General features: G+C 36.4%; 1 protein-coding gene across 2 annotated transcripts; it reads left to right on the top strand.

Annotated features, from left to right (window-relative positions):
- On the top strand, nt 1-23,447 carry LOC120345546 (serine/threonine-protein phosphatase 2A regulatory subunit B'' subunit beta-like). Of its 2 annotated transcripts, none has more exons than XM_039415033.2 (13): nt 1-1,465; nt 15,036-15,135; nt 15,428-15,522; nt 16,415-16,521; nt 17,027-17,129; nt 17,209-17,283; nt 18,024-18,110; nt 18,304-18,460; nt 18,795-18,936; nt 20,863-21,007; nt 21,721-21,870; nt 22,044-22,153; nt 22,297-23,447. In XM_039415033.2, the coding sequence occupies exons 1-13, from the start codon at nt 74-76 to the stop codon at nt 22,511-22,513; spliced, it is 2,880 nt and encodes a 959-aa protein (XP_039270967.2). In that variant the 5' UTR covers nt 1-73; the 3' UTR covers nt 22,514-23,447. The 2 variants fall into 2 exon arrangements, with proteins under 2 accessions (XP_039270967.2, XP_039270968.2); XM_039415034.2 differs by lacking the exon at nt 1-1,465 and adding an exon at nt 12,127-12,314.
- Nucleotides 23,448-23,766: the final 319 nt, after the last annotated feature.

Raw genomic sequence — 23,766 nt, 5'->3', positions numbered from 1 at the left:
TTTCCTTGTTCTATGTTCTAGTGAATTAATTTATAAATATTAATATTAATTAAAAAATCTATTGAAATTACAAATGTGGCATAATCCCAATGAAGATTCCCCCACACACAAGATTGGGAATAAGTTGCTGAAACAAAAAAGTCGTCGGTTGCTCGATGGAGTTTTACGGAAAAGGATATTAGTTGATTCAATGAGAGGATATGGCGACGAACTACAATATAATGTTGCTTGTCGCTCACCAAATTACAGACCAGAAGATTTATCTAGCGCTTTGGACAGATTAAGATTTATCAAACAGTCTCTGATGAATAGAGGCAGACCAGATCCTGATGGCTTTCTTATTTTGCAAAAAAGAGAAGGTTTCGCAGCCCCCGTGTACACCCCAAAAACAATGGCGTCTGACCGCAATGCTAACTACCTCACAAAACCATTTGCAATAAATACTGGCAAGCAAAAACCTCCGATATTTGTATTTTCGTCTTCACCTTCAGAGATGCATGCCCCAACACATATTTACGAAGAGAAACCTCTTGTTCACACCAAAAACTCCGCTCGAAGTGCTATATCAAACGCTTTGTCTAATTCTATGGGATTCATGGATTTCTCTGCTCAAAGTCATAACACTCCTAATTTCATGATTAAAAACAATTACGCACCAACGACCAAAAGTGGAAACAGTAGAATTGTTCCGATAAATGTACAGCAAAAAACGTCACCTCGGACTGGAACAAAACACTTCGATTCGACTCAAAAAACAAATAGAGACAAAACGGCCCAATCCAGATGCAAAAGCACAATATATGTACCAATGTCAGTAACAACTAACTCAACGTCCAATTCTTCCATTATAACAATGCCCATGAATCATTGCAACTTCATGGCAGAGTCGAAAAATTCTCCTTCGCACATGGATTTTGTGACTCAATCGAATTCCCAGATAAAATCGTGCAGAGACACTTCCGTTGAACAATTTTCTCCGCCAGCTTTATCGCCAGATTCCACCAAATTAAGCAATGGAGGTGCATCAAAATTCCGAATTAAGAAAATATCTATAGCAGCAGTACCCAACCAACAAAAGCCAAACACACGGACTGAGCCACGACGAAATTACGTTACAGGCGTAATGATACAGAAAAATGGTTCTTCTTCTATAAGAAAAAACTTGATCCCTGATTATAATACAAATGAATTGACAAAAAATAATTTAAAAAATAATGACAAAAATATAATCGTAAAACAAACTCATAGGTCTGCAATGAAGCCCCAAATCAGCGATTTCAGGCATGCAGATGTTTCGGAAGATGTCAAAGACGGTAGGAACGCGGACACTGTGAAAAGAAAGGTTTCATCAACGTATGAAGCATCTCGAATCTCTAAAGAGAAATTTTTTGATGTCATAAATAACACAAACGAGTATAAGAATACGACGATTACTCTTGTTACGAACGGATCCACACCACACGTGGTAAGCCTCAGTTACTATTTATTTGACTTGCCTTTGGATTTCGATTGCGCTTGAATTAGACTGTAAAAAGATCGATGTAGTTTGTCTACTCGTAGTACGTGTATTAACACTTATGGCTATTATTTTCCCCCAGGATTCCAGATGAGTTTGCAATTAGAACGTAAGCATGAGTTACCAATAAATATTTGGGTACTCCCGCAGCGCATGTACCGTGTTAGAGTCAGGCCATAATTTAATTCCGATTTTCCTTATTTTAGTTCCATTAGTTTGGGGACTGTTTGTGTTAGCCAAGTGAATATACCCCCTGCCCATAGGTTTTAGTCCCTTTACACAACTTGATGTGAAGTAGGCAAACAAAATTAGTTACCTTCATATTGGTACACACGCTTCTGGAACGCCATTATTTACACTGCAGTGGTATCCGTATTGAACACTTAAGGTCAAAATTCAATTCAAATACGAATTCAAAGCGTTCGTTCTGCGCATGGGTGAAAATGTCAACGTCAGGTCATTATGACCTTGCTTTTCAATTCGATACTGCTGCTTAATTTGAATCCCGATTTTGACTAAAAATTACATTCTAGCAATCATTTGCGAATGTTTATCTTGTTGGTCAATGTTTAGGTTCTGCAATATTGCCAATTTATAAATAACTAAACGTTTAGGCGAGTATCGATCTATCTATAAATCCTCGATGATGAAGAGAAACATTTTATTGATAATTCCAAAAAATACGATGACTGTATAGCTGTTTAAAAGTTATCCGTTTTAGATTAATATGTTCGAAGCAGGGACGTTGCAGGAGATTTGCAGCCCTTATTTTTCATTGGCCTGAATTTGTTTCGTTCATTGCCTTACTCAATTCTCAGTCCTTTACCTCGTTGTTTGAGTCCATTCAAACCAATTAATGTGATTGATATACTCCGTCAACCGATTCATATTTAATGTGCTAAACGAAGTTCGTCATTTTGTAGCGACAATGTTGGTCCATCATTATACTCGATTTATTGTAGCATACAATAAAGCGAATATATTGTGGGATAAGTACGCGTAGGGTACGGTACCTAATGTGTTCCAATGCGACTCAAAGATACAGGGTAACTGGAGACGCGTCCTGTCCCTTGGGTCCCCAAATAATGTCTTCAATCTATGCACCAACTGACCAACACACACTGCACACCTGTACACCAACAATTCCGTAGACTTGTGTTGAAAGAAACTTTATTATCTTGTTTAAACACATCTAATGTTGACGTCAGTGATAACAGTGTTAGGGTTAGTGTCGGCGTTAGTGTTAGTGATAAATTGACTGTTTTTGACAAGGACTCAAAGAACAGCCATAAGTATGCTATAATACAAATAAAAAACAATAAGTGACAGACGTATTCGATACAACAAAAAATACAGCAATCCTCACAACCTATCGGACAATATATGGATAAACATAATCATTTCAATTCTAGAATTCCTACCTGATAATCATTTAGTAATATAACCAAAAAATAGTAAAACCTATAAGCTATAATTTCTGCAGTCGCGCAGAATCCTCCCTAATAAGCAAAGCGCAACAAGCGTCTACCTCGTGGCAAGGAAAGTTCTAGAAGGCCGTAAAGCGCGGGGAAAGAAGTGACTTATTACGTCACAGTAAAGCTGGGCAATGTAAATCATAAAGCGTGACTAACTAACGGTGCTTAAAGTGAAGGACTGTAAGGTTCCATAAAATGCATGCAAACATTTCTTACATACCGGCCCCGAAAATTATATGAAATGTTATATCGATAACAAGGAAAATGATTTTCAAAAAACAAGAAAGGTTTGCTTGACTTCCAAAATCAATTGAAAGGATAAACACAGTAACAAATCAATAAAGATAACGAAATTGTCAATGCAAGACCCCAAAAAAATAAAAAGGGGGGGTAAAACCAAAAAATTATCTCCCTCAAAAATAATTCGAAATAGACACCTAATATTCCCATAGTGAGAATGTATGTTACGTACGTGTAACTGTGTATATGTGGATGCTTTATATGTAATGTGTATTGTGTGTAAATGTATCAAACAGCTTCTAGTAGACAAAGCTTCCTTATGTCACGCACATATGTTGAATTGGATGTGCGCACCTTCACTCGTCTGACAACTCCTTGATCATCAGGATATGTTTCTTCTACAATTGCCTTGGGCCAACATCCTCTTGGTGAATTGTCATCGTACATCAGCACAAGATCTCCAACTTGAAAGTTGCGTTGAACATTGAGCCACTTCTGTCGGCACTGTAATTGGGGAAGATATTCTTTTGTCCAACGCTGCCAAAATAAATCGAGTAATCGTTGAACATGTCTGTATCCTCTTCTATATTCATCCGTTCGAAAGAACACATCAGGTGGTAAAGATGGTTCTAATCTGTTTATCAAAATTGAGTTGGGAGAGAGGGCATTCAAGTCCTTCGGATCATCACTCAGTGGTGTGAGTGGTCTATCGTTGAGAATTCCCTCCACTCCTGTAAGAAGAGACCATAATGAGTAGTCATTGAGAGACTGGCCATCCAAAAGAGCTCGGAGAATTCTTTTCACCTCTCGTACCATTCTTTCTACCACTCCATTTTGGTGACTAGAAAGAGGAGGCGAAAAATGCCATTGTATACCCTTTTGAGATAGAGATGTGTCAATCAGTTTGGAATTCCATTTGTTAATACCATCTGCAATAGCTTTGCTTCCAGCCACCAAGTTGGATCCATTGTCTGAATATACATGAGCAGGTTTCCCACGTCTAGATGTAAACCTGAAGAAAGCTTGCAGGAATGCTGAAGTATCCAAGGATTCTACAACTTCAATATGTATTGCTCTTGTAGCCATGCATGAAAATATACAGCCATATCGTTTATGTTCGCTTCGTCCCAATTTGACTTTCACAGGGCCAAACAGATCAACTGCAGTGTAGAAAAATGGTGGGTTACCTGCAGTAACACGAGAAAATGGTAGATCTGCCATCCACTGCTCTCCTACTTTTGCAGAACGTCTGTTGCAAGCAACACAGTCACGAACAACCTTAGCAACAGCAGATTGTCCCTTCAAAATCCAATATTTGCCACGAACAGAGGAAAGTGTGTGTAATGTACCAGAATGTCCAGTCATTTCATGATGTTTGGTAATAATCAGTTTTGTCACATGATGGTATGGTGGAAGAATAATCGGATGCTTCTGATCAACTGGTAAGCCAGAGTTTCGAAGTCGTCCACCTACACGCAGGATTCCATCTTGTACAAAAGGGTTGCATTTGAGAAGTGTTTTCGAAAATTGTGTTTTGAGTTTCTTTTTGTTCTGTAGATTCAACGGTACTTCCTCAGCATCTGTATTATCTTCAAAATATTTGAGCTCCTCTGAGAGGGATGATTGTTGTACTAGTTTCATAATTTCTTTGGTGGCGCAATCTAATTCCTCTACAGATAAAAATCCCAAAGTTGGTGAATTGTCAGAATGTGAGAATTTCCAAGTTGCATATGTACGAAAAACGTAGTAGCCATGCAACAGCTCTACGTAGCTTTTCGAATAATGAGTAACGCAATAACAGTTCATGTAATGGAGAAGAATCTGCGAGATCTTCCATAGGTTCAGTATAATGAACTTTCATCTCCGAAACAAGTTGTGGGTCGCATGGGACTTTATGAATCCCATCATTAACCATGGTCCATGCATCTTCACTTCCCCATATAAATTGTGGGCCTTTGAACCAAATACCAGCCTTGTTTAGTTTATCTGGCATTAGACCACGAGAAGCAATGTCAGCTGGATTCAGCTTAGATTCGACATGGTGCCATTGATGTGGTTTTGACAAGAGATGAATTGTGTTTATTCTGTTGGCCACAAATGTCTTGAAGCGTTCAGAACGATTATTGATCATCTGGATAACTGACATGGAATCTGACCAATATATAACGCTGTCAACTGTATAGTCCAGTTCTTGTAAAATTGAATTGGCAAGTTCAGCAGCCACAACTGCAGCGGTTAGTTCCAGTCGTGGAATAGTCAGTGGATGCTTAGGAGTTACTCTAGCGACTCCCCTGACAAAGGAACAATAAACTTCACCTTTGTCGCCAGTAAATCGTAAGTAAGCTGATGCTCCATAGCCAGATGTGCTGGCATCACAAAAACAATGTAATTGGATATTGTTGCTTTTGAACTCTTGTGGTTTGTAACATCGAGGGATCGCCAGGCCATTCAATGCATGTAATTTATCGATCCATTTTTCCCAACGGTCCTTTAGTAAACCAGTAATGGGGTCATCCCATGAGTATCCTTCGATACAAAGATCCTGTAGAATCCGCTTGGCAGGTAAGATGAATGGTTGAACGAAACCCAAAGGATCGAAGATTTGACTCACCATTGAAAGAATGCCTCTTCGAGTGAGCGCCTTTGGTTCAATGTTGACATATACTACAAATTCATCAGTGTGCATGTTCCACTGAACACCTAGGGTTCGACTGAGTGAATTACGTTCAAGATTGAGGTCTTTAATTGCAGGAGCACGGTCACTTTCTGGAACTGATTGCAGAACATTGATATCATTGCTCATGAATTTGGTGAGGTGAAATCCTCCGGTTGCCAACAATTCAGTGAGCTGTTTGATTAGTCTTACAGCATCTGATGGATCATCGACAGATTTCAGTCCATCATCGACATAAAAATTACGCATAACGGTGCGTACTGTCATCTCATCTGCATTCGACAGATTGTCTGTGGCTACTTTGTGTAGCGCAAATGTGGCAACAGAAGGTGATGAAGTGTTCCCAAAGTTGTGGGACAACATTTTAAAGTCAATGGGAACACTATCCAAATTATGGTCTTTCCACCATAGAAACCGCTGAGCATCTGTGTCGTTGGGTGAGACTTTAATCCTGTGGAACATTTCTTTTATGTCACAAACAAATGCAGTCAATTCTTGCCTGAATCGAATGAGCACTCCTGTTAGCATGTTGTTGTTGTCAGGACCAGAAAGCAAATTTTTATTCAATGAAGTTCCTTTACACTCAGCAGAACTGTCAAAAACAACTCTAAATTTAGATTGGTGTGTGGCATGATGTGGAATGTACCATGTTTTATTTGTGGGTGTGAGTGCATGTGATGGGATTACTTCGGCGTAACCATTCTGAATATAACCCTCAATTTTATCTCTATATTTCTGAAATAATTCAGGGTCCCCCATAAATTTACGTTTCAAATACACTAGTCGCTTCTCAGCGATATTACGGTTATAGGGAAGGCTAACAGTGTCTGACTTCCATGGAAGTCCAATTTGAAACCGACCATCAACCTTGGTCACAGTTTGGTTCATAAAATCAAGTGCCCTTCTATCATCCTGGGATGGCTGAGTAATACATGGGTTAGCATTGACATCAGCAAAATCATGAGCACACATATGACAAATAGGTTCATTAAAATTAGAAAAATCAGTAAAATTACAATCAAATGGTTGTACAGTATTCAAATAATTGACTTCTGTATTGGTATCTGCAATGCTTACGTCTGGGCCAGTAAGGGCCCAACCTAGGATGGTGTGTAATGCAGTGGGGGATCCAGCTGCACCCACCCGGGTTTCAGTGATTGGGTAACGACCCAGGACATCAGCCCCAATAAGCAAATCAATTGGTTTATTCAATAGGGGAAATTCTAGGTCCCGTAGGTGAGGATAACGCTGTGTGGCCTCAGTGTTTGGTATTGAATCTCGCACATCAGGTATCGAGTCAAATGTCAAGGCATGGTGAACATCAACGGTCTGGGGTTCATGGACACCCCTAATAGTAAATGAAACTTTCATGCCATCATGAAGTTTTGGACCAGTGGCAGTCCGTATTGTACATCTCTCTGGCTCTCCATTGAGAGCCAAATCCCTAGCTAATTTAGTGGAACACAAGGATCTAGTTGCCCCATAATCTAGGAAGGCATATGTCAATGACTTATGGTTCGAACCACAAACTTCTACCTCAACAGGGACAACCATGAGCCTTACAAAACAATCAGTATCACAAAAGTTGACAACATTGGCAAAATAAGAACTTACATTTGTTGAATTGACCTTACTATTAGTGTCCGTGGGTATATTTCCGGTCACAGGTGATCGTGGCCTGGTTGGCATTTCATTCTGATGAAGTAGTGTGTGGTGCTTCCGTGTACACCCATCAGCTTGGCAACGTTTCTGAGACGGACATTCCTTGACGATGTGTCCGGATCTCATGCAGTTGAAGCATAAATTGTTCTCTCGAATGAAATCACGACGATGTTGCAGGTCATATTGTTTGAATGTTGCGCAACGATATAAAGAGTGATCGTTCTTGCAACATAAACATAAAGTTTGTGGGTGCTTTTGGCTAGCACCATGAGCTTGTTGTCTTCCATTGTGATGTGTTGGTCTGTAAGCAGGTGATGAATTCCTCTTCTGTGATGTTGAAGAACTGATTGTAGAATAGGCAGACATTTTCCCAAAGCGAGGTTTAAAATTTTGTACTGCCCTGGGCTTGTTGTCATTTTCTGCCATTAAACGTCCATAAAAATTATTACTGAGATGGGCTCTCAGTTCAACAAATTTCAATAAATGAGTGAATGAAGGAATCGGATGATTCTTCCAAGAAGTGTCATGTACATAATCTGCTTGTAATGTTGGTGGCAGACGACGAAATATATCTTTTAGATAAGCTTGTGCATCCAGCATCTGTTCAGCTTTCCACTGTGTCAGAATAATAAAACAGTTTCTCATCTGTGACGCAAGCCGACACAGTGCTTTAGTATCATTGGCTCTTATTCTAGGTCCTTCTGTCAGTTGGCGGATGTGAGCGTCAATGACTAGTGTACGATTTCCAAATCGATACAGTAAGGTGTCTCGTGCTGCTTGATATCCTTCGCTTGGAGAATCGACAATTACAAGATGCTTAATAGCATCCTTGGCCTCACCAGTGCACATCTGTATAAGTTGAGCTAATTTCACCGCAGGTTCATAGGCGTGATGACCAATAATGTTGTCAAATCCACGCATGAATGCATGATAGCTTTTGGGGTCACCATCAAATGTTATGGGGTCAAGTTTAGGCAGTGTGAAGCCTTGTTTCATGGTGTTTGCCAAAACATACAAATCATCTCTGCTGGGATAATTATGATCCAATTGTTGAGATGGATATTCCGGGAGTACTGAAGTGTGAGGATCAGGTCTTGAAATTACTGGTGGTAGTGCAGGATTAGGAGGAAGATAGGATCTTGAAGGCGGTGGCATCCAACAGTCATCTCTGGCCATTGATGACATAATGGGTCGGGTAGGCAAGGTACGAAGGGGCTCAGGATAAGTCACAGGGCAAAAAATTTGTGGGTAGGTAAAAGTTGGTTCACAAATAGCAGGATACGAAAATGATGTGCTTATAGATGCCGGCCCCATTGGGGGATATGCAGGTAACGTATTATCATGGTAACTTGATGAGACGGTGGGATATGACAAATTCCTTCTTGCAGTTTGGTGAGATAACGCCGGCCCCATAGAGATACCTGGGGTCGTCACAACAGGCAAATTTTGTAATGGTGCAATATTATCATGTATAGCTGAAGGTACAATTGGTAAGGTGCCAGTGGTATTTATAATTCTATGCAGCTGTTGGCTCCTACTGATAACAGGCGTCGAATTACACAACGTAAGCTCAGTAATACTAGCAGAAGGCATTGTAATGGCCATACCTGTAGAAGTGCCAATTGCTGAGCTGAGAATGCCAGTTATTCCACCTCCTGTTGAAACTCGAACAGAAGGTTGCATGACGTTACAAGGATATTCCGGCACATAATTTCGCAACTTCAATGCTGGGGGTGGTTCAAACAGTGTTTCATCAAGAGCTTGTACTTCAATCAACGAACTTCTAGAAGATTTTGTGCTACTAGCTGCTATGATCTTTGCCTTTTGTTGTTTATAAAGTGCCTTTCTCACCTTTTTCTCAGCTTGAAGTTGGGCAAGTTGAGATTCAATTTGTGCCTCATCTAATTCTTCAGCTGCTTCCAGCTCTAATAACTTCGCTCTTGTGGAAGAAGTTGTGCTACTAGTCTTTGAATGTGAACCTTTCGATTTTCTGGAACTTGCTTGGGATTGATCACTAGCAAGGCATTCTTGTTGATAATGTCGATATTTCATATTACATGAATTTTTCATATCATTTAGCTGAGTTAAATACTGTGAAGCGTTTTGAATATTCATGGCATCAGATTCTGTTGTTGCTGAATGCGAAGTAATGTAATTGTTCAAATATTCCTCCCAAGTAGCCACTGCATTATCCAGTCTATCTTTTGCAGCAACTACATTTTTTCGATTATTTGGAATATTCATCAGTCTATCAAGACTGGTAAGTAATGTAGTGATGTTTCGATCATGAACGAGTCGAATTGTTTCCAGTGTCTGGATTTCCGATGCTGTGCTGGTGTGAGACACAGCAGATTGAAGAATTTCATCATTTAAAGCCATCAGTCAATTTATTTCGATGTGGGATAAGTACGCGTAGGGTACGGTACCTAATGTGTTCCAATGCGACTCAAAGATACAGGGTAACTGGAGACGCGTCCTGTCCCTTGGGTCCCCAAATAATGTCTTCAATCTATGCACCAACTGACCAACACACACTGCACACCTGTACACCAACAATTCCGTAGACTTGTGTTGAAAGAAACTTTATTATCTTGTTTAAACACATCTAATGTTGACGTCAGTGATAACAGTGTTAGGGTTAGTGTCGGCGTTAGTGTTAGTGATAAATTGACTGTTTTTGACAAGGACTCAAAGAACAGCCATAAGTATGCTATAATACAAATAAAAAACAATAAGTGACAGACGTATTCGATACAACAAAAAATACAGCAATCCTCACAACCTATCGGACAATATATGGATAAACATAATCATTTCAATTCTAGAATTCCTACCTGATAATCATTTAGTAATATAACCAAAAAATAGTAAAACCTATAAGCTATAATTTCTGCAGTCGCGCAGAATCCTCCCTAATAAGCAAAGCGCAACAAGCGTCTACCTCGTGGCAAGGAAAGTTCTAGAAGGCCGTAAAGCGCGGGGAAAGAAGTGACTTATTACGTCACAGTAAAGCTGGGCAATGTAAATCATAAAGCGTGACTAACTAACGGTGCTTAAAGTGAAGGACTGTAAGGTTCCATAAAATGCATGCAAACATTTCTTACATATATTTTTGAACAAAGTTACATAAACCAGTATGTTTGTTCATCTGCGCGTAAGTTCGTCTACTGTTATCTTGCAATTAACCGATATGATAAGCTTGGTCAATAGAAGAATCATGTATTGAATTAAAATCCTCAAAGTAGAGATGTTATTATAAAACCACATTAGAGGTATTTCGCTCAAAGTAACGTTATCACGTTTTGTGTACATATAGTCCAACTGCCGTCATTTATACTGCATAGCCTCTTGCTCACCGATTTGTATACTTAGTAACGTCACGCCAGTTTCCTTCCGGGTCTCGCATTCATTGAATCAAAGCAGTTAACGAACTGAACATAAATGTGCGTCGTTTTGCCGTTTTTTTGCTACAGATTTAGACTCTAAATTTGATACAATTTGAAAGGATGTGGTTTACTGTTGCAAATGCATGAACACGTAAGAACTACGTTGCGGACTTATTTCTCTGCGATACAAACGTTGTATTTTTACAAAATATGAACTCCGGAAAAACTTCGTACGTACTGTGAAAATTGCTAAGCGACAGTGAAACTTAATTTAAAAAGCAGTATCCAAAGGTTTTGGCATTGTTATCCAATGTGAAAAGCAGTTAATCAACAAGTACTCCCTGTTAGTATGGTGCGCTGCGTAGTTATTTTTGACCAATGAGAGGTAATCGTCCGTCCAATTCCATTAGACATCAAATATATTCGTCATATTTTTCACGCACTGCATAACTAATAGGATATATTTGTATAAAATTACAAGCGGATCTTCTTAGATTCAAGCCAAAGCGCACTTGAAGCAAAATTTTATTCATAAAGCCATACATGTCCGATGGTATACAATATTATTATAGCCACGCATCCCTGATGCGATGCATTTAGTCATATCCTGTGCGTTTTACACGGCATGTCAATGCGAGCGTAGCACTACCTTCTTTACGTATGATTTTTGAAAGTCGGTCATAAATCATGGACTACGCTGCATAACGATATGCGTATGCATGAAAACAACTTGTAGATCTTCAGTGCTAGAGTTCTCAGATGTAGTAAAACACCAGTTTCTTCTCGCGTCGTAGGTAACGTAGGTAACGGGTAGCCAAACAGTAGCCACCAGAGTCTTAAATGTCATTCGTTGTCTTCAATCTGCTTATCTTGCATCAAGCATCCAAGAATAATATATAACACTGACAATTAAAGTAAAATGACATTAATTACTAAAAAGTTACTGCAGGCCCTCAACGAGAGACGTTTAATGTTTACATTCATGCAGCAAAAATGCACTTAAGTGTTTAATTTAAACTATGGGAATTCACTTGAATTTTTAAGTTGCTATTGTGCCAATTGATAGACTAAATCAGTACCGTCATAATCGGATAAGCTTACTATCAAATCAGAATATTGTACCTACATGTTAATTTACTATCCGTGAAAATCTCAGATAAATTAGATTTTAACAATTCATATCGTTATTTTTGTGATAGACCGAACCATACGTTATAGTCAGTAAGTAATATTTCAATGTGTTATTAGTCGGGCAACAGTACGACTGAGTATCACTACGTTGTCACGTGTTCATAATGAAGTTAATTATACTTGAAATGGAAGACAGTATAAAAGGAAGCCTGTCCCATGAATGGATGAAAGTAAGATTTTTTACCATGATTTTCATATCGTTTACTTCAGGTGAGACACTGCGAATTATAATGAGACAGTACAGAAGTTTCTAAGGCACAGGCCAAAATTTTCCAATCTACAATTTCCCGCATGAATGTATATTATCATTGCTGATCCGAATCACTCCATGGCGTTATTTAACGATAACAGCATTGAATCTTGCGAGCTTCCAGTGGCGTAGAGCTGGAGTGCCGTCTGTATTTGCATTATGAAGAGCATGAAGATTTGTACAACAAGAAAATAATGATTAATAACAAATTCATAAGTTATGTTCTACATCGCGTACTGAAAAATCCCAGAGTATTGAAACTTAATGCGAAACATTGTTTCACAAATCTCTCCTAAATCACAGCGTTGTCAACTGAATTAGATAACATGCTTTCTGGTTAGGAATCTCTATATTATCAGAAATATCTATTCGACGTTATCGGGCAGTATAAACGAATATAAATAAGTGTTTCGTCGCTGGATAGAATTCAGAAATTTCAGATTCCTATTTACTGGATGTTTACGGCATAATGTTCTTGCTATTCATGAATTCATATACGTGATTTCCGTTACTATTTTGATATCTCCGGTTGTCTATACCACCATACAATGCCTGGAAAGCCGTAGAATATTTTATGCTTTGACTACCGTAAATGTCCAAACAACCGTGATCTAGTTATATAAATATATAATAAATTCCAAATTCCATATAATAAAAATAACAATAAATTATATACACAGATAGTCTGAAATCATAGGGCAAATTGCCCTGACAAGTCAACCACATTGGTTAAATTGGTGAAGAATTGTAATAATTATAGACGAACATTGTCATGGCTGAACTTCGCAGTCGCCTATATAGATTGGCATTTCTCATAAGTAAACTCAAGGACAAAACATTAACCGATTGAGGCGATCGATAACATCCAACCAAAGATCCAGAGGTTCTTTTCTCAGTGAAAATAAACGTATTTTTGTTTTCGAACATTGCCTCACCAATATTTTCACGGACCGAGCGGGTTATCGTTACTATAGGATAGGGTAATGCCGCGCATTAATCGATGTGAACTCCACATGTATTATTTTAAGTCCCAATATTTAATATAAGTACAAATTGAAATTGTATAGATCGCCAAAACCCAACTTCAGCGACTTGGAAATGAAATATTCACATTGATAACCATTGTTGATATACATGTCAGATATACATACTCCAACATTATAAGCAAAGTGACACCGGTGTTTGATAGCAATTTGAGGGTCGATTATGGACGTTGTATAAACTCTATTAGACACTGTCGTGTGCGCTTCGACATTTTAGTATTTAAAATAATTGACAAAACAAAGTGATTTAATGAAGTTTTCATCATTTATTTTTATCCCCTTTCTCCGTACTTTCTCTCGCCGAGTTTAGCTCCAAAGTGAACTATCGAATATGTCACTTTCGCATATATGCATATTTTCACTTGTCTTTTAGGCTGTTGATGAAATCACACAACATTTCTTTTCGTGGATGTCCACCCCACCGAGTTTAATTTTACTTTTCAATCTGTCATTTATTGCCACTGACAACGTTAGTCGCCTGTTTACAAATGAGTGCCGGGATATTACAATAGCTGTTATCTACGATTATCATTCTATAATAATAAAAAAAAAAAAATAAGAAACAGCATTGGCACAGCCTCGTGAGGATAACTTAACGCTCAATAGTGTAATAAAGTACATTTCATCAGAATCAAGATTCCTTGATCTCCAGTAACGACGGACGGTACACTCAACGATAAAACCCTTCACCGTTTATGTCTCCTGACATAAAAACGGAGCTTTGTTTACTACCTTGAAGTTCTTCAGAATGTTATTGCGAAATTTCAGCACTGTTCCTTGACGCGATTCGCATTTACAATTTCCCGGCCTTTTCATACTCGTCTAAATTCTATACTCATTCATACTTGGCAAGTTACACCAGTGAGGTTTAACTAACTGTAGTCAAACGTGGAGAGATCCGCAGTCCAGTACACAATATCTTAGTACTCTCTGATGAGGTAAACTGCTTGCAAAATGAGCAACTCTGACTAGGAACGTGGTATAAGACATCAGTGTTTATTACCTAATCATTATTCTCAATGAGACAATTACAATTTGTTTTTACTTCGCGCACCATCAATTCTCCAAACTTGCCTTGTGTAAATTCAAATTCTAATCAAAATATGGACGTGTTCTAGCGTTGCAAAAGGTAGGTAAATACCGCAAACCATAAACACAAAAGATCCATACATCCTTTAACAACTTGTATTGATAACATAGCGATAACTTTACATTAGGATATTTTGAAAAACGCCAGTGCATAGGATAGTGTTTTACTACGAATTTCATAATAATCCAAGCCATATTTGTGCTAGAGTATGTAAAGCGTTCGATATTTATCCTGATATATTGAGATTCACCATAATTCTCACAAAATTCAAATTATGATTTATAAGCGTTAACTGCTATTGTCCATGTGAAAGAATCGTGTGTCAAAACGAATGATCTGATTGGAAATGTATTCACAAATTTCTATTTCAATATTTATTACTGAAGCCCTTTTCTTTTCCGATCTCGGTACTAACATGCCAGGATTTTGATTTGAAGAGTGTTTTACGATCCAAGGGCGTTAATTAATGCATTACTCTTTTTCGCATGAATTTGTTTATAATTTACAGAGAGAAGAACCAGTGCAACCAATTGTCGCTCCTAAAGTTGAATCTGAAAAGCCCAAAATTCCAAGATTTTATTTTCCAAAAGGAAAACCACGATCACAAGGTAGGTATGACCCTATTGTAAGCATATTTTTATTATGTTAAAACGAATACTACCATGGCTGACCCATAATATACCAATCACATATATATATATGGTACAATATAATAATTACTATCGTATTTTAGGACACTTTCGCCTCAAAATCTGTAAACATTTTGTTCTCAGTGCTCTGGCGCTGTCACAAACGCAACTCGTTCATTGTACGTACATACGTGTGGCCTGTTTCGATGTTTGGCCTATTTCGTTTTACAGAAGTAACTCGACTTATTTTCTCTTTTTCTTTTTTCTATAGATGAAATTCATACAACAATTCAGAAAATATCGGAAATTTGTAGTTGCTTTGATGGGGGAATGGTTCCATTAACGGAAATGGGATTGGTTGCTAAAGTATGGCAAATATTGAATTGTATATAAGTACCTTTTGTTAAAAAAATGCATTGTTTAATTTCCATTGAAAATTTGATCCAATCTGATTCTATTGCCGCTAAAATTATTGTTTAGAATAGATTTTCAAGCATAATTTTTTTTTTAGAAGTAGCCTACACGCATGTGTTGCACGCAGCATAATAGGCCTATATTGTATTGCTTATAAGATGTTTCAAAATCATAATGTTCTCGCCAATTTCCTCAAATTTGTATGAAGGGTGATAATTATAATACACAAAATATTATTATATTATATATTACTCTACCGAAGCATTTTTGCAACACCAAGTCAGCTGATTAAAACTACGATAGATTAAACAACCGCATCCATAATTATCGTTCCTCTGGGAAATCTGGATTGAGTGCGACTATGTAGGTATTTCACTACCAGAATTATATTAAAAAATGTATGCTTCTTGCAAAATGCAGAATTCAATATCATTATATCATAACATCGTAAATATAGATAGCTGAGGTCTATCCAGTTTCCACTATTCAGTTTAGCACACAATTATAATCATTTCTATTCTTAACTTGGGTCAGCAAGCTCTGTTCTGACTGATCAGTATATGGATACTGGTACCGGTGAACAATTTCCGTACAGCAGCTCATAATTTACTTTATTCCGTCATACGTTTTTCATCCTATCCAGTCAATTTGACTGCCTTATCTATATTCTGAATTGTCTCAATCTAAAAAACGCACAAACTTTATCACAAGATGTCACCTTGCGACTAAAATTGATTCTTTTGAAATCTTTGAAGAGGTTGAAGACCGTTGTGTTGTAGTAGAGTGAAAAAACGTCTAATATCTTGAAAACTATATTTACATTATTTAAATTCGTTTCATTTAGGCTTGCAATTTGTCAATTTATTGGAAAGGAGCACTTTTCTACGCCGCGGCGGACGACATTGATGCCAAAGAAGTGTCAGAGTCCTCATTGATACGAATGTGGAAAAAGTAGGTTACAGAGATCCTAAAATATCACTCTCCTATTCAAAGGTTCATAGTCTCGTTCATTTTATAAAGTTTTCTCGTCTGTGTAAGAAAATTCTATGTCCAAGGCTTCTTTTCAAGACCCTCATTTTTGTGGAAATCTCTTTCATCAAGCGGTTGTGCAAACTGTATTTTCTTAACCCTATTGAGATCCACTCCACATAGCACGAGATAAAGTTGCCACTTTACTTTGAGCATCACATTATATAAAGATACCAGATGTGATGGGATGCGCCCGTGAATTTGCTTACATCTATAACTCGCCTCAACGAGAAAATGATAAACAGTATCTACAGTTTTTCAAGAACCATTCGTAAGGCAATTGAAATGGTAACTTTTGGAACGATTTCTTTTGAATCTCAGTATTTGATCATTTGATTTTATTTGACATTCCTTTGATTATTTTTATCGCTGCTTTTTGTAATATATTGCACTTCTCTTATTAAAACGATAAATTACTTTATTTCAGAGTGACATCCACTAATCACGACCAATCGTCAAGGTTTGTTGCATTGTTGTGCAAACCTACAAAAAATTGTCTCGATTTTGAAGATTTTCTACCTCTTTTAAAAGTAAGTTTATTTTCTTTCAATCAGTAGCGTTTTTTTAAAAAACGAAATATTAATTCAAACTAATTGCTTGTTGTTGTAGGATATCGTGGATTCGCATCCTGGTTTAGTGTTTCTAAAGGACGCTCCTGAGTTCCATACAAGATATATGAACACGGTGAGTTGTATTATGTGTTGTTAGATTGTGCCATAATCGCGAGGCCACAAGAATATATATTTAAATATGTAAAGAAGTTGAGAAAAAACCTCAAAAGTCGAATACCAAGTGACCACACAACAAAACTGTAAAATCGACTGTTAAATTGAATCCATAATTTTCGGTGTTTAAGTCAATATGGTCAAGAAGTTTGCTGGTAATAAATTTGGTAATTCGTTCAATAGTCGGTTATTTGTGGCCTTACGTTTAAATTTGTATCCACCACTTGATAAAATAAAATTTCACCCATGATTGGAATTAAATGTTCAACAAAGTATATTTACTCTCGATTAACCTAAAATTCTTGACACCAACTATGTTCTGATCTATGAGCAAAACATAGATTTTTATTATGGCTTGAATGTTACAATGAAATACTGAAACCAAATCTATCAATAGTTGTGAAACACGGAAACAATTTATTTATGACTCATCAGTGATTCACATTTAAATTTTTACATGAATACATAATTTACCCAATTTAAAAAGCCAGCGTTTTTTTTGTTTTTCACTCGAATAGAACTATATTGTTGCAAATAAACGGTACGCCATTTTGAGAAAAAAAAACGTTTTATAGAATATTTATATTTCGAGACATATTGATTTTTGAAATTAGAGGGTTCAATACACTTGAGTATATCAATCTAGCTCAACACCCTCGTTTGACGCTTTTTATGAACAGACAAACTTTTATTCTCCAGGTTATTGCAAGAATATTCTACGTCGTAAACAGATCATGGTCGGGTCAAATCACCGCACAAGAGTTGAGAAAAAGTAACTTTTTAACAGTAAGTATATTTTTACCACTCAGTATAGTAATTTCGGAAATTTTGGTGGGATTTGGCGTTACTAAATTGCATCCTGGAAACAATATCAACTGGAGGTCACATATATATTACATAATTTGATTCGATTAGTTACCGTAGCCAACTATTTGTTAAAAACTTTACGTTGTTATTTACTTGACTTGTTATTTTACAGGTTTTATCATTACTTGAAGAAGAAGATGACATCAACGCTATTACTGATTATTTTTCATATGAACATTTTTACGTCATTTACTGTAAATTTTGGGAATTAGACACAGACCATGATCTTGTTATCGACAAACATGATCTAATAGGTTATGGAGATGGAGGTAAGTGATATGATGCCAAAAATAAAGTAACTGGACTTTCCCTTAATATTGGGTATATTATAGGAGCGGAGTCAACAAAAATAATTTCATTGATTTATACTTAATAACTGCGGGCCGCAAGTGACCGTGCTTAGTGATGCAAAGCCCATTTTCGTTTTGCATGAGATTAACATATAAGGTGAATAAATATAAATCATAAAAACCTGGATGTTAATTTACAAAAATTTTAGCATCAGATATTTAGGTTCAAAATAGTTTTCACTCATATCAGAACTTCAGAATTTTCCTGTTTAAATATTTAATTTATTTAAATTTTTTGCATTTTATTTTTCAGTATTATCAAGCAGATTGATAGAGAGAGTATTATCAGGTGCTGTAACAAGATGGGATACATCTGACCATCAACTCAGCAGAATGTCATATGTTGATTTTGTTTGGTTCATTTTATCCGAAGAAGATAAGAAATCTCCGACAAGGTAAAAATCTAGCAAGGTCTTGTGAGTAGAATTGTTAAGTCACATACATTTAAAGCAGACGCTGGAAATAGTTTTTTAGGAAATGGGAAATGGGCAACGCACAGTTTGGGGAAACACTAATTAGAAGACATTGCCTTCTTATTTTACATTAATATTAGTACTGAAATAAATAAACATTAATTCGTCAAGAAGTAAATAAAACTGGTACAGTTGTTTTTAAGCATTTTATATCACGGACCCTTAAATGATTTTATTGGTACCTGGTGGTAAAATATTTTATCGGGGTCTGTCTAAAAAAATTTAAACAAAGAAAAGTGGAAAAAAAAGTCGCAATTTTAGTGTGAAGAGTCGTGCTGCATACTAACACACATGTATTTCTGTAACGTTTCGTCTGACCAAAATCAGGCTTCCTCAGACGAAACTTTATAGAAATAAATTTATGTTTGTTAGTGCAGCAGGACTCTTGCATTGTATAGTATGGCATGTTCATTTCTGCTACAACATCCTTGGAATATACGCATACGGATCCACTAGCACGAAGGCATTGAGGAAGAATTGGGAGTTAGTCTCGCGTGACCTCTATTGATAGTTTAATGTGAAGGAAGCTATTGTGTGCCTAAAAAAATGAAATTGTGCATTTGACAGGGCAACACGCATGTTAATATTGACACCTCCAACCTGTTTCGACTTTCAGTTTCGTTAGTAAGCAAGGATACAAATCCTGATTCGCTTGGTATTTTGAAATTATGCGAAACAATTTTAAAATATACGCAACGAGCGATCAGGTCAGGTCGAAATCTGTTTGCAACATTTTTTTCACAATTATATTTGTGTTTGAAAGCAATATCTGCCTGTATCTGCCAATAAACTGTTTCGCACGTTTTTCCATCGAGCATCCCCGAGAATAGTCTGAAACACACCCGCCAAGCCCTAAAAAAACATTATAATTTTATAGGGATAAAACCGTTCATAATTCAATCTAGCGATAAGATAACGATTATACCATACCGATATTAATGTTATCACGATGTTTATGACATTCGAATTATGTGTTATGATTATATAGTCGTCAATCGTCATTTGGATGGTCTTCTCTGGCATATTTGTCTGTTATATTTGACAGCAGTTTCAAATTTTAAGGCAGCTGCACAAGACGCGCAAGTGCGTAAGTAAGTGTTTTCGTAAAGACTTGTTTTTTAAATAATGCCCCATTGCAAAATGGTTATACATGAGCCGAGAACTAAGTGAAATCTTGTTACAAAAATTCTGAAAACCACGCCACGTGTGCCTTGCTAGTGTTAAAAGTATAAGAATATAAACACAGCCAAAACTAAGATGATAAAACAGCGAGACAAAAGGATATGAGTGCTACATAATCAAAGCTCAAAACCACGAAATACCAACCTCGAGAATACAAGACTCGCGGGAAAGATGAAACAGCATTTTTCTTATTGATTAAATATCTGTGATCTACAGTCTTCTTTTCCGCAATAAAAATATCATTTTTGACCCATTCAATAAAAAAAATCGCTGTAAAGTCCAAGTCCCAAGCAAAAATATCAGTTATGCTCCAAAAAGTTATTGCTCAAACTCAATTTATGTTCATCTTGTATAGAATATTGCGACAATATCATTTTATTCCTAAAATTTCTACTAGTCCTTCAAGGACCCCTTAAACTCAACCTTCTCAGACCTTTTGGGGGTCCGCGGATCCCAGTTTAAGAACTCCTGAACTGGTTTGACGTATACATGTGAAATCTACACGTTATGTCTAGAACTTATCAAACTGATTCAGTCGCCTTATGCAAGTTAGCGAAAAGTAAAGGCTATTAATGGAATACGACACGTGCTACTCATTACAATTTCACCCTAAATTTAGAAAGCATTTTATTGCCTTTCGGTCTTTAACAATGACGTTTTTTGCAGCATTGAATATTGGTTCCGATGTATGGATCTCGACGGAGACGGAGTCATATCGATGTATGAAATGGAATATTTTTATGAAGAGCAGTCACAAAAATTAGAACAACTTGATATTGAACCACTACCATTTGAAGACTGCATTTGTCAGGTATTTCTGATTATTGGCGGGCGAAATTGACTGTTATCTTCGAATTTCCATATTTATAACAATTTTCCCTTCACGAAAAAACTTTCCCAAAACTGTCAGAAACAGGATTTTATTTGTATTTTACATTAGAAGAAGTCCATTACAAGACATCGCTGTTGAAATCGCTATTCCGTTTTTTTCAAATTTGTACTCGCGGTCGTTCATGATTGGAAATATATCTGCAGAATGTAATTCGATTAGTGAAAAATGATCGCATGAAATCTAATTTTTTTTTTATTTACTCAGTATACCAATATTACGAGTAACAGTGCAGATCTCAGCTTATTAGAGAACCAAGATTTCTATAGTAAACTAGAAAAATACATCTGACTTTTCACGTTTACGTTTATATGTGCCTCAAGTCATGTTCAGACTCGAAACTCTTAACAAACCATCAAGAAAATTATTACTTATAAACTTATATTGGCAATTAGCGTGTTTATTTGTTTTATTTATGAACTTGAATCAACCAAAAAATGTCTGACATTCATTAATATGATTTTATAATAACCTCACCGGAAAATAGAACCGCCATTAGCACTTAACATGATATGAGGTTATTATTTAGTCAAGCTTCGATGCTTGGGGTAATGGAAATGGTGGTGTTTCAACAGCTAAGACTGCAATTACCTACATATTCACTATGCCTATGTTTTATTTATTTTTTATTTCAGATATTTGACATTGTTAATCCAAAATACCCAGGAAGAGTCAGTTTGAAAGATTTGAAAACTTGTAAAATGGCTCACGTGTTTTTTGATACATTCTTCAATATTGCCAAATACCTCAACAATGAACAAAAAGATCCTCTTGCGCCACAAAATGTGAGTTTATATGTTTATTCTTTGTTCTTTTTTCCGATCAATGATAGAAAATTAATTGTGCTTAAAATTTGTCCAAGACCACATTATGTTGTTATGTTGGGGTGCATATAATATGTAATGAATAAATACCAAAAAGACTACAAATAGCAAATCTAATTAAATTTACGTTTTAGAATATGGATGGATCAATTATGGCGATGAGCGATTGGGACAATTTCGCAGCAGAAGAATACGAAATGCTCGTCGCCGAAGAACAATCCACAAAATTGACGGATTTGAGCAAGTTAGTTACATTATAGTATGACAAATTATAATATTCCAAAAGACTTTTTCCAGGTACTTACTTGAATCGCGAATCTATCATATCACCATAAATTTGGGTTGCTTGCATACATATCACAATTTTTGAATGAAAATATTTTGCAGAATTCTTTTGGAAGAAGACGATTCAGCGGATATTCTTGATCGAACGGAAGATCTATCAGAAATGAAAATATCAAATTCAAATAATCCATATATCAAAACGGAAAACAACAATAATGATCAGTTACAAGAATCTTACTCTGATAAAAAGTTTATCGAAGGTGCAACAAGTAGTTCTCGTATTGAACCAGGGACACAAATAGCTCAGACTTTGATTTGAAATTCATATATTCCTTATATCATGCAACATGAAAATATTGGTGATACTATGTGATTGTAGCACGAATGAACCAGATGCTGCTCTCGCAAATACCAGAATAACAAGACGAAAGAAATGAACTATGACGCTCAGTTTTATGAATCCGATCATTAACAATCACACGTAATTCACTTAGACTGCATTTGATTCCCTAACTGCGGACAAAACGACTACTTTTTTGTTGCATTCCGGATAAAATACTACGATTTACCGATTTCAAGAGATACAATTAACCATCAAATAATTCCTCGCTATAGGTATTTTTGTAATTTCTGACTTGTTGAAATTATGTGATGCGATTTTATCATCAGATTCCAATGTTCGTGTCAGATTGGTCGTTAAACTATGTTGCTACACATTTTATTGTCCCTACTTCAGAGCAGACAAACTGGCGATTTGAAAATGTGACACTCGCTCGTTGCCACATTAACAAAAATGTCGGTAACTTTATATATACTTCTCGTCTTTTAGTTTTTTTGTTGGTAAAGATTATTCAAATAGTTTACTATAACGAATGGATGAATTGCTGATTAGACAGTCGCGCTAATACCTAACCCTGATATTCATATAAATGAATGTTTACATTGGTTCGGCTTGATTAGTGCCCATAATTACTCCACGTCCCAAAAATGGCAACAAGTATAATTAAACTTTTTGTTTTCTGAGGATAGTACTTTCAATTTTTGAATGTCATTTTTTCTAATTTTTTCAACTTGAGCATACAAATTTTACTATTTCATGATTTAATTTTATCTTTTATTGTTTTATCTTAATGATTAGAACGAAAACAAAATAACGTTTTTGTAGGAGTCGTAAATTTAAATTAAAGTCTTGCTTTTCAAATCAGTAGTTACTGAAAGCATTTATACGAATGAAAGAGAAAAAGTAAATCATACACAGTTGTACTCCTCGTTGCATTACTCAAACCTCTGTATTTTTACGACAGAACCTATGGACTTTTAAACGGAGTTCATAACGATTGAACCATGATTTGCACACTGCTGATTCCCGTCTTCCCCGGTTAGTAACGTGATATACATATACAGCCAAAAATATGCCTATACTAGATAATTTTAAACGGAGTTCATAACGATTGAACCATGATTTGCACATTGCTGATTCCCGTCTTCCCCGGTTAGTAACGTGATAGACATATACAGCCAAAAATATGCCTATACTGTCAAATCAATATACAAATACAAACATTTTGCTGA

This window comes from Styela clava, chromosome 8, assembly GCF_964204865.1.
Source record: "Styela clava chromosome 8, kaStyClav1.hap1.2, whole genome shotgun sequence".
Lineage (NCBI taxonomy): Eukaryota > Metazoa > Chordata > Ascidiacea > Stolidobranchia > Styelidae > Styela > Styela clava.
The sequence above is the reverse complement of the archived record's forward strand: the minus strand, read 5'-3'. Positions and strand labels throughout refer to the sequence as shown.

Excerpts from the sequence above, each read along its gene's own strand:
- LOC120345546 (XM_039415033.2), top strand. The coding sequence starts at position 74 with ATGTGGCATAATCCCAATGAAGATTCCCCCACACACAAGATTGGGAAT. Across the intron at positions 21,871-22,043 it reads ATCCTCTTGCGCCACAAAAT|AATATGGATGGATCAATTAT; the intron begins GTGAGTTTATAT and ends TTTACGTTTTAG. Across the intron at positions 22,154-22,296 it reads AAATTGACGGATTTGAGCAA|AATTCTTTTGGAAGAAGACG; the intron begins GTTAGTTACATT and ends AATATTTTGCAG.